This window comes from Stegostoma tigrinum, chromosome 14, assembly GCF_030684315.1.
Source record: "Stegostoma tigrinum isolate sSteTig4 chromosome 14, sSteTig4.hap1, whole genome shotgun sequence".
Lineage (NCBI taxonomy): Eukaryota > Metazoa > Chordata > Chondrichthyes > Orectolobiformes > Stegostomatidae > Stegostoma > Stegostoma tigrinum.
In genome coordinates this window covers 51,713,220-51,727,709 of record NC_081367.1, presented here as the reverse complement: position 1 = coordinate 51,727,709, position 14,490 = coordinate 51,713,220, and the positions used below count along the sequence as shown (strand labels likewise).

General features: G+C 39.4%; 1 protein-coding gene across 4 annotated transcripts in view; it reads right to left on the bottom strand.

Moving 5' to 3' along the window:
• Positions 1-14,490, bottom strand: part of sphkap (SPHK1 interactor, AKAP domain containing) — a 439,339-nt gene that overhangs the window by 22,502 nt on the left and 402,347 nt on the right. For all 4 annotated transcript variants that reach the window (XM_059651148.1, XM_048541821.1, XM_059651147.1 and 1 more), the window contains exons 7-8: positions 9,879-13,677; positions 1,857-2,018 (exon numbers count right to left, since the gene is read on the bottom strand). In XM_059651148.1, the coding sequence (XP_059507131.1) occupies positions 1,857-2,018; positions 9,879-13,677 (3,961 nt within the window). The remainder of the gene's footprint in view (positions 1-1,856; positions 2,019-9,878; positions 13,678-14,490) is intronic.

Here is a 14,490-nt window from a genome sequence, read left to right as displayed (position 1 = left end):
CCCACTACAAATCAGCAACCATTGAAGACAGTGAATCCTTTGAAAGTGATCTAGTGCATGTCTATTACATAGTTCTAAGCAACTTGTCTAACTTTCATATGCAATGTGAACGACTGGCAATGTTGTGAGTCTTCAAGGTCAATCCAGAAACAAAGTGGAAAATTCAAGAACGAGACTGAAATGGTCACCCCTTAACCAGCAAAACAATATCAACAGAATGCACATTATTCTTAATCATGGGTCCAAAATCTTTTCTATTGGTCCTGTAGCTCAACATGACCAAACAAACTTGCTCAAAAGTAAGCTAAAACAATTGTGGGAGCAATGAGCTGCTGGTTATATATGTGATTGGGTTCATCCTCACAACATACTGTATCCACAAATGCATAGGCTGATGAAAAGTCACTGGATTCAAAACCTACTGAGTTTCTCCAGCAACTTCAGTTTTTGTTTCAGGTGTCCAGCATCCACAGTTGTTTGTTTCATTTTACGCATGGGGTGCCCAAGATACCTGAAGTATGTTACTTTACACTTTTTTTTCTGACTGGTTCTGCACAAAATGAATTGGGTCAATTGCTGCAATCAGAGCTGAGTAGGTTTACTATAAACACGGTGAGGGACTTCTTCGCATTTGCGAAGACCATACAGGACTCCTACATTAACAGCAATGGGGTATTCATGTCCTCGGTTAACATCGTTAATGTGTTCACCAGTACACACTGAAGGATGCCATAAACACTTGCACTGCAGGACCACATCACGGTGTTCTAGTTACTACTACCGCCATGTACATCATTGAATGTATGAACTCAGCAACTCATACAGTTGAGTTCAGTTTTAACAACACCATATATGCCCAAATGGATGATGTTGCTATGGAATCCCCACTAGCCAGCTCCTGCAAACATCTTTGTTGGATTCCATGAGAAATGAGTTTTCAATGTAATGTTACCTAGTATCTTCCCTCTTGCATACTTCTGATATGTAGATTGCACATTTGCTATATTTGAATTCGCTGCTGCAGATAAGACTTTCCTTATATGCATGTCATAATGAGCTCTATCCTGCATTCAAACCCAAATACAAAATGGAGCAAACAAATGAGGAAGCAACTCTAATACTCTCTGCTACACTCTATCTTCACTTATCATTGTATGCACTTAGATTCCTATGGTTCCATGCACTATAACATTTATTTTAACAGGAACATTGTAAATAGAGCCTGAGCCATTTGTTAACTGTGCAAACATAATGCTGAAATATGGCACACCAAAGCCATCTTGTCCCCTGAATAGATCACTTCTCATTGTATATTGGGTGAACTTATGAACAGTTTTAAGGCTGTTGGTCCTGAAAAGTGCCCATACCACCTCAGATTACCACAGGAAAGTAAGCTCTTGTGCCTGGTTTAAATTTAAACTAATCTTGGCAGATAAATGCCATTGTCACCTGGTGCATTCTTCATTGCAAATCTTTTACCAATCAAAATCTGCTGGCCAATCATCAATCTCTTCTTATACAGTGTAAGATGTTATTTTCCCCTTATATTGGTATTTATTGAAAATTGTCTTGATGTCAAAGACAAAAACACTTTGACAAAGGGTTATTTTTCTAGCAGTACTCAAGTTCTATAACACTAAACTTTCATTTAGTGCAATGTCACTCATTTTATTACTTTTCACAGTATGATGCGTGGTGATTAATAATGTTAGGTACACAAGATACTTCAATCTTATATCAGTGAGCAGCCTGATTGGACTCTAACATTTTATCACCACCCTCAGGTTGTAAATTTAAGTAGCAATCGTAGAGTCTCTTGTCCTTCACTAAATCAACTATGATGTTCATTTAATAACCTTTCACTAAGGTGAAGATAGCTACTGCTGTCTTCTGCATGGTCTTCTTCATTAATGAGCTGTGACCAGCTTCCCATGCTATCATCGCTGGTGCTCAAACTGCATGGAAGCTCATCAGCTCCGACCTTCTCCGTTGTCGCTGGTATGGAATTCTTTAGAATGCTTATTGAAACAAAAAAAACAGAAAAAGGAAATTAATCAATGGAACGTTACTGAATAATCAATTCAAACATTTTTCCTCTTGCTCCATTTCCTTCTAATAAACCAATCATTAAAGAAGAAAATAGATAAGTGGCCAATTTTCCAGGCCCTTGCTAATAGTCCCTGCTAGATTGGTCCTTCATGTACTCTTGGGATGGAACAGAAAACACACCAGGCAAAAGTTACAAGCCAATGAAACTCATTATATGAGCTGAGCCTCCTGAACTCACTGTTCAGGTGAATCGGGCAGCTTTGTATATTATGGACGCAATTTTCCAAATTTACAGGTTCTACCTAGTTGAAAGGACTTCCTACAGAGAGCGAGTAGCTGAATTCGATTGAACGTACAATTGTGAATGTTTGTAAGTTTTGCCCATTTCTGACAGGCAAGACTCCTCAATGGAAGCATAAAATTAGAAAGTTACCCTTTTGTGAAATAGCAATGTATTAACATTTTATTTAATATTTGCAGCTATGTAGTGGGCTTCATGTTTATTTCTCCATACTCAAATTATAAATACATGATAGAACCAGCAACTGGAGCAATAAAATTACAATCGTCTATGAATTGGGACTCTGTGTAGCTGGTGTACAACCTGCCTGGTTTTCACTTTTGGATGCTGTGGTAAACCGATAGTGTGGTTTGGTACCCAAAATGTACTGAAGCCAATTGTAATGAATATTGAGTTGGTTACATAATGTGAAATAATCAATTCATATTTGTATACTGCCACTAAAGCCAACTGCGAAAATTGTAATTTCAGTGCAGTTTTTAATTTTATGGGTTAGTTAAGAACAACCACCACTGTCTTCTCCCTGAAGGTGTGGACTTTGATATTTAATACTTACGCATCATGGTGGCCAACTGGCAAATCACTCTCTTTTGGATCCGTATTTTACACTGTAGACTCTTATTCTCTTGCGAGCAGAAAGAGATTTCTACAAGGCTGAATTTCTCCAACTGATAACAGGTGAGTGAGTCTCCTAGGTGCCCATTCAAGTTTCCAATACTAGATACCCCTAGATTTCTAGCTTTCCAATCCCTGCTAGAGAAATGCACATTGCTGTGTTGCAGTAGATTAGATCACAGCAAATTACTGGGTCTAACAAGCTTTGAAGCTATAACAGATCTGAAGCATGGGTCCCAGAACTGGAAATGTTGATTTGAAAATAAAACTTTAAAGCAATTCAAATGCCTTAATCCATGAGGTATCATACGTTTGTAACTGCAGGTTGAGATAAACGAAACAAATACTATTCTCCACTGATGAAGGGTCTAGGCCCGAAATGTCAGCTTTTGTGCTCCTGAGATGCTGCTTGGCCTGCTGTGTTCATCCAGCCTCACATTTTATTATCTTACTATTCTCCACTCCCATGTTTGTGAAGTTGGAAGGAAATTTTCATACAAGCATGTGAAGTAATAGCAAAAGTAGACCATTCAGCTCCAGAAGATGGTTCCATCATTCAATAAAATTGTGATTGCTCTGTTCGTGCCTTAAGTTTCACATTTCCCATCTACTCCTGATCACCATTATACTGGGTCTTTGAATACACCAACTCCAGTCATAGACCAGCTGACTATATTGGGACATTCCAGAAAAAAAAAATACATTTGATGTAAAAGCAACTCTGGAAATTGAACTGCTAGTCTAATGAGGAAGTCCTCTGTGTAAAAAAAAAGACTTGTAGAGAAATATGATCTCCTTATTGATCAAATGTGCTGTATTAAAACTGCTGCTAATCAGGTATACTTTGCTTAATTGGTTTTAATCTAGATTTCTTTTGGCAGATTGTTTTCACATGTATGATTTAACCAGAACATATTTTTAAATTTACAATAAGTATTTTGCCATATGTTGTTTTCTCCTATTTTGTTATGTTTCCTTCTGTGATGTGCCAATAGCCAGTCTCTCATGGTTGCCTTCTCTCTCCCCCCTCCCTCTTATTGACTCATGATGATATTCACAGTGAAAAGGTGGCACTTTATGGCTGCGAGCGTAGATAGCAGAATTTGAAGTGGTAATGTATGTAAAACTGCTAGAATTCACTGTCATTATTCCACAAAAGTTATAGCAACTTAGCAGTCAGCATGTGTTGAGAATAACATAAAAATCTTGAGGTCACTATCAATCACTGATCACTCCTCCAAAGATTGTACTTTTGTGGTCGCCCCAGTGCACAATCCCTAAGCAGTCAGTGAATTGACAATAACTTCCATTTGTAATGCTGTGAAAACTCTTGAAAACTTTCCAGTTTATCTAAGGAGTCAATAGAGTTTTAATAATGTATTAACAAACCGTTAGCTAGCCCCGAAATTGAATTTCAGCATTTTTCCTCATGATTACAATTCCCATATTTTAAAATTATTTTAGTTTTGTTCATAATATTTTAGTTTCAAACTAATCAATCATATGTTTTGTGATCTGAAAATTTAAATTAAAAGCAAAGGGATTCAGTGCTTTTAACTGTTTGGTTTGCTGTTTCCTGTTCATGAAAATGCTTCGAAATGATTTTCTGCTTGCCCTACTTGTTAGCATAATTGCTGGGGAATTCTATTTCACAGAGATTACAAGATCTGTCTGGACAGTGTCCTTTGGGGTCATTGGCTGGAGTTGCTGTTTCATTACTGAGCACAAAATTCCTCAACTTGAGATCTACAGTTGATCAGAAAAACAGACACTTCATATTAAACTATATAATCAACGATATTCCTTTAAAACACTGCTGTCATCAAGACTAACATGTCACCATCTAATAACACCAGCTGTCAGTATTGTTCAGTTCCTTGTCTGCCAATCGCTGTGAAACTGAGAATGAAATTATATACAGAGGGACATTTTGACAACTTTATTGGCAATTTTGTTAAGGGATAAGCACACTGAATTACACAAACTGGGTTCAAATCCAGTTCTTAAATTAATTCGAAACTGCTTTTTGGAATAGCAAACATAATGTACCTATCACATGTGACAATATTTTTGCTATTTTACCACAGATATGATTGGGGAAAATAGCTACTTTAAGCACTGTGTTCTAAATAACTACATTTATTCACGTTAAAACAAAACAGGTTGAGAAATAAGCAGTTTAGATGCAGACGAACACACTGATTTTTCTTCATTATTGTAACTAATCAAGAATCCATTTACAATGTGTGGAGCTGGATGAACACAGCAGGCCAAGCAGCATCTTAGGAGCACAAAAGCTGACGTTTTGGGCCTAGACCCTGCTGTGTTCATCCAGCTCCACACTTTGTTATGTCGGATTCTCCAGCATCTGCAGTCCCCACGAATCCATTTACGTTACTTTTGTTGTTGGTGAATAACACTTCATAGAGTTCAGTATTGCGAAGGAACACAGCAGGCCAGACAGCATCAGAGGAGCAGGAAAGTTGACATTTCGGGTTGGGACCCTTCTTCAGAAATTTCTGAAGGGTCCCGACCCGAAACATTAACATTCCTGCCCCTCTGATGTTGCCTGGCCTGCCATGTTCCTCCAGCTCCACATTGTGTTATCTCTGACCCCAGCATCTGCAGTTCTTGCGATCTCTAGAATTGTGAAGTCTTTGATTGCTTTTTATAGCTATTGAGCAAGAGGAAGACAGATACAAACAAACTGAAAAATTTGGAAGCAGCATGTTTCTTGCCACTGCTCACGTGACCTTAATTCTTCATTGTAGCAAGGTCGAGAAAATGATTGAGATGGTTATAATCAGTTTTGGAGTGGTGGAGAAGGCGCAGGTGTTAAATATACATTGTTAGATACATGACTTAAGGCAAATAAAGATTATTCGCTTATGTAGGGAGATGCCATTTATTTATTATTTTATGATCTTATCAAAAAGTTATCCAGGCTAACGGGAATGTCATCAAAACCATGTTTCATGCACTTAAAAAATAAGTCATTTATACGATGTGGGCAGCACTGGCTGGCCCAGCGCTAATTGCGCCTATCCTGAATTGACTTCAGAAGGTGGCAGTGAGCTACCTTCATGGACCACTATACTCTAAAGGGTGTAGGGAATCTCCACAGTGCTGTCAGGAAGGGAGTTCCAGGATCTTGATGAGTGACAAGAAAGGAACGGTGATATAGTTCTGAGTCAGGATGGTGAGTGATCTGAAATGAAATAGACCAACTTAATGATTCATGTCAAGATTACACTTGTCAAGTGTTTGCTTGCTGTGCTTTGAGAGAAGTCAATAGATCACAGGTGAAAAGAAACACAAACATAAAGCTCAGGCCACAAGGAGATAATAAGATAATATCCCTTGCTTATTGCATTGCACAAGTAGATTGTCAGGTGGTGGCAATTGATTCCAATTGAAGTAAATCCTCACATGGATTACCCTGAAAAAGTATCTGCCATTGATCAAGAACTTTGAAGATTGTCATTTAGGCTTACTAAGTCAACTGGAATTAGTTACTGCACAAGCCAACAGCATTTGCATGGCAAGAAAGTTTCTATTCCTTTTGCATGCCCAATGTTAATAAGTTTCCACTAGGAATTAAACAGATCAAATCGTAATTATCCAGCTATCTAGAAATTACCTGGAACAGCCATACAGCAAGACAGAGCTAATTTTGTAATTGTGAATGCCCAATTATGGAAAATCTTTGTTTCCCTAACAGCAATGTATTTTTATTCCACCTTCCATAGTGCTTTCAGTGATGAGTCTTCTGGTTGATTGGTCTGTGACATCTATGGTCAGAAATTCAAAGTTATACTCAGCACCTTCATTGAGAGGAAGATTTCCCCTGAGAGACAGCTCAAGAAATGGCAACAATCAAATTAATTTAGTGATAAACTATTCTAAACCAAGGAAGAAACATTTAGATGTTTCTTCAGAATTAAAAAGCCTTAAATTGGCAAGTTTCTGTATTCTACTGTGATAAAAATGTTTTGAAATCCTTTCCAAGCACCTTCCGCCAAGCTTTTGTTTTATTCATTCACAGGATGGGTACATCACTGGCTAGGCTGGCATTTATTGCCCATCTCCAATTGCCCAGAGGGCAGTTAAGAGTCACATATAGGCCAGACCAGGTAACAGTGGCAGTTTCCTTCCCTAAAGGACATTAGTGAACCAGATGGGTATTTCCTCTGTCAACTGGAAATGGATTTATGGTCATCGTTAGATTCTTAATTCCAGCTGTTTGTTGAATTCAAATTCCACCATCTGCTGTGGCAGGATTCAAAGCCAGGTCCCCAGAACTTTACCTGGGTCTCTGGATTAACAGTCCTGTGATAATACCACTAGGCCAGTGATAATACCACTAGGCCATCGTGTATAAAATTGTGAAGTAAAGGATCCTTTTTGAACCACAAGGCCATAAGAAATAGGAACAGGACTAGGCATTTGTTGCCTCAGAATGAATTTAATGGTTTATTGTGGGCCAGCTTAAACAAACCTTACTGCTGTTTGACATTTCCTTTCACCTGGCTGGTAATGACTGCAAACCTGCTATCCAAAGATCTAGATATAAACTGTCATCCTAATATCACATTGTACTGCACCCATAGTGTCACGCTTGGCTCATTGATATACTCTGAGTCAGAAGGGTAAGTGTTCTGGTTCTAGATGAGGAACAAGCATAGGTTGATACTTCTGTGTAGTACTGATTGTGTGGTACACACTTAGATGTGTGAGTGAGATGTGAAACCAAGTCCCTAAATGTTCATCCAAATGTGCATAAAAGATCCCTCTGTGTGACTTGAAAGTGAGTGTAATGTTCTTCAGTAATCCTGATCAATACCTACTATTCAATTAACATCACAAATAAAATATTGTCTGGTCATGTGTCTCATTGCTGATGAGTGATCAAATTGGCAGTTGGGTTGTCCGTTATGACAGCGACTATAGTCTATTGACTATAAAACATTGCGATTGGGAAAGTTCTCATTTAAATGCAAATCCTTTTTCACAGTGGCAGGCCATCTCAATGTGTTTTTACAGTGGTGGAAATATTTAAAGGATTTGCCACAAATGTTTGTCACTCACATGATGACATGTTGCTGACTGTGGTACCTATTCCAGGATTACTGTTACTAATTTGAAGAACTCTTGTGTAATAGAAGCAGGTTCCATTAAAGCTTGAAAAATAACATCTCCATACTCTATTTCTCTTTAGAAATTATTTTAAATGGTGAGAACACTGCGTTTGAAACATCTTTAGTTGACTGTTGCAGAGAGACTGGACATCAGTTTAACTTATCTTTTCTTGCTATAATTGAAGCATAAAGTTCAGAAGAGCCTCTACCAAGATGCTATCAGTTTCTTGGAGAGGAGTGAGCCACATTTTGGAGTGCACTTGACTAAAAATGATGTTAAATGGAGTTAAATCAAAATGTATCTGGCTGTTAATCTGAACCTTATATTCACTGCTAAACCCCCAACTGCATTTCCCCAGAATCTTGAGATTTTCTGATCTGATCTGACCTGACCTGACCACTCCCCTCTGCCATATCCAAACCACAGTCCCATTCTGCCTGACATAACACCTACCCTTCTCAAAACCCTGATCTTGCCAGACCTCATTGGACCCAAACCCTACACATTGTGTAATAGATTAAATTGAAATATTTGCAAGCTAAGCATCAAGCAAACATTTATCCAATTTGCTCCTTCTTGTTCATTCCAGCCTCAAAAGTACTAAGTGTGTAATTTTCATAGTGGCCTCCAACAATTTCTTAAAGGATTGTCATGACTTCAGTCGGCATATGCAACATGTTGGTGATTTAAATGAACTCTATCTTCGCCCAACCCTGCCTGATCTAACATGAACCCAAACTCTCGTCAAACCACAACAACTGTTGCATCTGACACCCCTTAGCCACCAACCCAAACTCCCATTGCATCAGATGACACCTCCCGCTCTTCTGCTAACCTGACCTTACTACACCTGATACTCATACCTCCCTAACTCACCCATGCAGGAACCAGCACACCCCCTCACCCAAATCCAATCCATATCGACCTGACCTTACATAACCAATACTGCCAACACTGGCCTGATCCTTTAGCCTACCTTAAACACTCATCCACTTACTTGGCATTCTACTACCCTAGATCATTTTGGTGCCTTACCCAAATTTGGCCACCTGGCACTTCAACCACCTGGCATACTACCCTTGTATGTACACCCTTACTAGCCAACCTTCCTCACTTACCTTTCCTCAGTTACTGTCAACATGGTTTTGGGAACATTAACTCCTGAAACACAGGGCAAATCTTGGCCAGCAATGTTACTTCTGCATTGAGAGCATTTCTCTCTGGTTTCCTCTGATGGATGCATTTGCGACAGGCCAGGAAATTCATGACAGAAAAGTGAGTAATTTGAAAGAAGATTTCTACAACCAGTTGAATCAGTTCTGATGATGATCAGAATTTCTGGGCCATTACCCAAGGGGGAGAAAGGGCAATCTAACGAACAAGCTCTCTAGAGAGACAATGGAAACAGAAAGCACATTTAAGTAATTCAAATCCAAATCAAATATTTCAGAAAATATTTTGGGATGCAGCGATGGAACATTGGCTTCCAGAGTTCACCACCTCTGCAGTGTTTTCCATGCTTTATGTGCAGCTGTGCTGGAGACTAACAAGTTTGTAATGACTATGCAAGAGCAGCATTATTGTTGTATCATACGCCCATCTGCATGAAGGAAGGCAAACAAGAAAAAAGCCGAGATCTAACCATGTTGTGCCATCAGTGCTTATTATCTCTTATTGTTTTATAATTACATTTAAAAACTTCAGAATTTTCATTTCGTCACATATGCACTCTTAAATAAAAGTCAACAAAGTCATCTCTTTGTGAATCATTTACCTGCTAGTTGTTATTGAACTAGACTCAGTATGCCAGTCACCATCAACTTCTGCAAACTTCCTTTCTAGTGGCCTCTTTTCAGCCAATACCTTGCTATCGCTGGTTGTGTTTGCTTGAAGGCATTCTTTGACATCTTCTCTTTGATCATCCTCTATATGAATTAAAGGGACTTCCCTTGGACAGTGGGACAACTGCTTTCTCTTCACTGTTGCCCAATCATTTGATGTGAAACACATCTTTTCATTTGTTACTTTTGTTTTCTCCAATTTATGTTGGATGGGCGCCTCACATCTTTTGTTTTTTGTTCCAGAGTCATGGGATGCATATTCAATGGAGTCTTGCTGACCACTGTCAGATAACTTGCCACATCTACCAGGATCTGAAACTATTCCAGTGGCATATCTTTCAACATTTGGCTGGCCTCCGCTGGGTAGCTGTTCAGCATTCTGATTGTCAGTGTCATCACAGATGATTTTATTCTTTCGCATTAGAGCCTCAATAGAATTTGACCAAGTTTCATTTATGAGCATATCAGTGATATGGTCAGTTTTACACTTCTGATACAAACAAGAGTCTGTTAGAGATTTATAGAGATTAGTGGACAATGCCGTGTATCCCATACGTATATCTAATGTATTTCTGTGGTCATTTTGGGCAAAGCCATCAAAGGAATTTGCTTTCATGGGAGGAGTTACTGTCAATCTCTCCTCTGATGTTCGTCTGTCTGGCATTGATGATTGCCTGAAGCACATGATTGTTCTAGCAGATGGCACTAGTAATTCCTTGTTGGTTTTATTTTCTTTGCTTTCTTTATCCAGTTCCTGCAGCATGTATCTGTAGAACTCCTCCGTAATGCTCTCTGTACTAGATTGTTTTGAAAGACAGGTTGCACTGATGCTAAGATGCCCGTTCTTTTTGCACACCTGTTGGAGTGCTGCACTTAAGATGTTGCTGGCGTGCTTGCCAGCATAGTAATCCAGCAATAAATCAAATCCCCATCCTTCGTTTTCCATTTGACTCACCATAAAGTTGGAAAATTCATCGGTAATACTCTCACAGCTTGACTGCTTGGAGATGGAACTGGCCCTGCTTATTGGCTGGCCAAGTTTAGCCATGGTACCCAGGGCAGCCCATGAACTGCTGGAATCCACGTCCTCTTCTGGAATGCTCTCATAACTGGATGCCTTTCCCCTGTTCCACCTCTCACATAGTAACCTATTTCTAGTTAGGCCCAGACCTTGCTTCACAGAGTCAACCATGGCTAGTTCTGCCGAGTTTACTATTTTTCCTGCCACCTCATTGGCAAAGTTGTTTATTGGCTCCAAGCCATCATCAAAGTTCAACGATTCATCGACCACTCTGTTCATTAGCTTTTCCTTCAGCTCAGGCTGTTCTTGTGTTTTTCTTTTAATCTCACTAAGTCTGGGCGGCTTAAGTCTTTTGCTAACTGGAGACATGGTTTGGGATTCTTTACTCCTCATGACTACCCTGGATGAGGATGACTGTGGAACCATGAAACTTTCAGGATCTCCAAGTCTTCTTTTCCATGGACAGAACCATGGCTGCTTAGCATTTGTATTTTCAAGACAAATGGCTGCCATCTCTGTCGCCATGGAAACAACTGTTTTCGCAATCTGGTCAGCAAACCCATTTATTAAAAAGTTTGCTTCTGTTGATTGCATAACATGGGTTGAAGATTTAGGTAGGCTTAAGGCATTTTGTGCATTTATCAAAAGTAAGTTCTGTTCTCTCTCTGGCTGAGATCTGGTTCTCTGTAATTCTCTGGTTTCTGCACGCGCAATGCTATAACCCCATGTTTGTGCTGGCATGGCGCCACTACATCCCATATCTGTCTCGTAAGCGCCAACAGAGGAACATGAACTTGCATCCTTGTCATATGTTTTCTGTTGGTATTGCGGTGTTACATAATTGGTAATGGCAGCACTGACAATCTTTGATATCTGTTGGTCAGTCAAATTGTGTGTGTTATTTGTACAGTCACTACCTCGTCTACTGGAAAGCCACACTGAGTTCAGATTAACTTGTTGTGAAAAGTCCGATTCCTCAAATACGTTTTTATTTGAGATTGTAGAGTCTATTAGGCTCTCTTGGACAGAAACAGTGGTGTTGGGCTGGCCAAAGTCTTCAAAACTGTCATTGTTAAAATAATTCTGTGTAATCCCATCCTTCTGTTTGCTAGTATTTTCCAAAACCTTCCAGTTGTTGGCTTCATCTTCTTGAAAGGTCATGGAAACACCATTGTTCCTTACAATGTCCTTGATTTTTCTACAAGTGGCGTATATAATGTTGAAGAGAGATTTATTTGCAGTCTCTATAAACATGCAGGTTGGATTCCCATCTGAATGATTTTCTTTCACCGGATTTGTTAAGCCTACTTTTTCATTTGCTTCTTGGAAAGAATGCTTCAGAATTAAATCTGATATATTATGGGTAAAGTCATCCTTTGACAATTCCTCCCAGTGAGAGACTTTTGGATTTGTCACTGTTTCAATTAACTTCTTGCCCATGGATTCCATGAGCTCGCCGACACTTTTATAGTAGTCTGGTTTTGCAAGAACAGTGGCTGCTTCTTCGAGCAATACCTCAGCAATGTTAGAAGCAAATGTTTCGACACAGCTTCCAACTCTCACACTGCTCCGGAGAGTAACTGCAGCAGAAGTCTCAGCTGCAGATAGGAGACCACTTGAAGTAGCTGAAAAACTGTTGTCTTGTTCATCAGTTAGCCCACCTGCGATACCTATAGCACTGGCCACCTGAGTCACACCATAGAGTGCTGAAGAGAATGAAAATTGCATTTCATCACATCTACAGTCATTTAGTAACATTCTTTTTTCATTCCTTTCACTGGATGGATCGTCTGTATCATACAAGGTTTGGTCTAATTGCAGACTCTCAGCAACATAAGGGCTTGAAACAGTTCCTACAACACTGGCTGCACAGACTAGTGCTATTTCCACAGAGCTGGGAGGCAATTCATTTGCCTCCAAACTCTTACGGTCCATCATACATTCCTGCACACAGGATGGTGATTCACACAACGGACTTGAGTCCAAGTCTGATGCCATTGTTGGACTAAACTTTTCTTGCCATTCTGGAGTGTTCTCACAGTTGTCTGGACTTTGTACAATAACGATTTTAGGAAGAACATTCCATGGGCACGGAGGGGTTGTTGATCCTGCTTTGAGATTGCCAGTTGAATGTGTATCATTGTTTTCCGCAGAGATGCTAACAGCAGCCTCTGTGGTAAAAGTACATTCTGACTGGGATAGTCTAATGAAGGCATCTTGTAAGACAGACTCTGCTAAGTTTGAGGCATATTCTCCCTCCACATTTGGATTCTCCTCTGTTGATGAAGAGGCACTAAGTTTATCTTCAGTGTCCTGTGTATCCACAAACGATGCTAGGGAGTTGTTTTGAAGATCCTCATTAAAGCATTGAGTTATGCAAGACTTATGCTCTTCCTCCAGACCGTGTTTCATAGAGATATTGTCTGGAAATGATTTTAAGATGAATGTTCCTTTCTGACACTTTTCATCTGGATTCTGCCTTCCTCTGCCTCCGTCTACAGTATTATATTTGGTTTCACAATAAATGATCTGTTCAGTGTTTTCAGAGCTCGCTTCGCTTGGATGCTCGGACACTGATGTATCCTTTGGATTACATGTCCTTTGAAGAAATACATTCCCTTTGTTCTGTCGCATCTGCAAGAGACTCTTAGTCTTTGCTTTAGGCTTTTTGGTATCTGTTGTGGGGTTTGAACCAGTAATATTCACAGTATCTAGAAGAAACAAAAAAAATTAGTTTCACAATATTTCATGAATTTATGAATCATTCTCTGCCCTTTACAAAGCATTTTGATACAAAGATACACATTGCAAAATTTCAATTTAATCTACCGCACAAACTAAGCATTAAGCAAGCATTTATCCAAATTGTTCTTTCTTCTTCACCCCAGCCTCAAAAATAATAAGTGTGTCATTTTCATAGTGGCCTCCAACAATTCCTTTAAGGATTCTCTATATTCCATTGACTTCAGTCGGCATATGTAACATGTTGATGATTTAAATGAACTCTTTCTTGGGAACTAAATGTAATATCTCCCAGTTTGCAATTGGCACAAAGCTGGGGATAGGTAAAGAATTTCACACCCTGTTAACAACAAAAATATATACTTGAGGCTGGATTTATTAGTGGTAGCACTTTAGTAATTAGTAATCCAAAAGCTCAGGCTCGTGTTCTGGGGGCTGTGGGTTTGAATTCACAATGGGAGCAAAATTCAATTTCAAAACCTGGAATATAAAACTAGTTGTCATTACTGAGACTGTCATTGACAGTTCTAAGCAAAATCCACCTGGTTCACTCATGTCCTTTAGGGAAGGAAATTTGCCATTCCATACATGGTCTGGTCCACATGTGACTCCAGACCACTAGCATTTAGAATCATAGAACTTTACTGTGTAGAAACAGGCCATCTGGCCCAACAAGTCCACACCACATTCTGAACAGCATCCTACCCAAACCCAAACCCGAATCCCCACCTCTTCCATGTAACCCTGCATTTTCCATGTTTAATCCACCTAACTTTCTCACC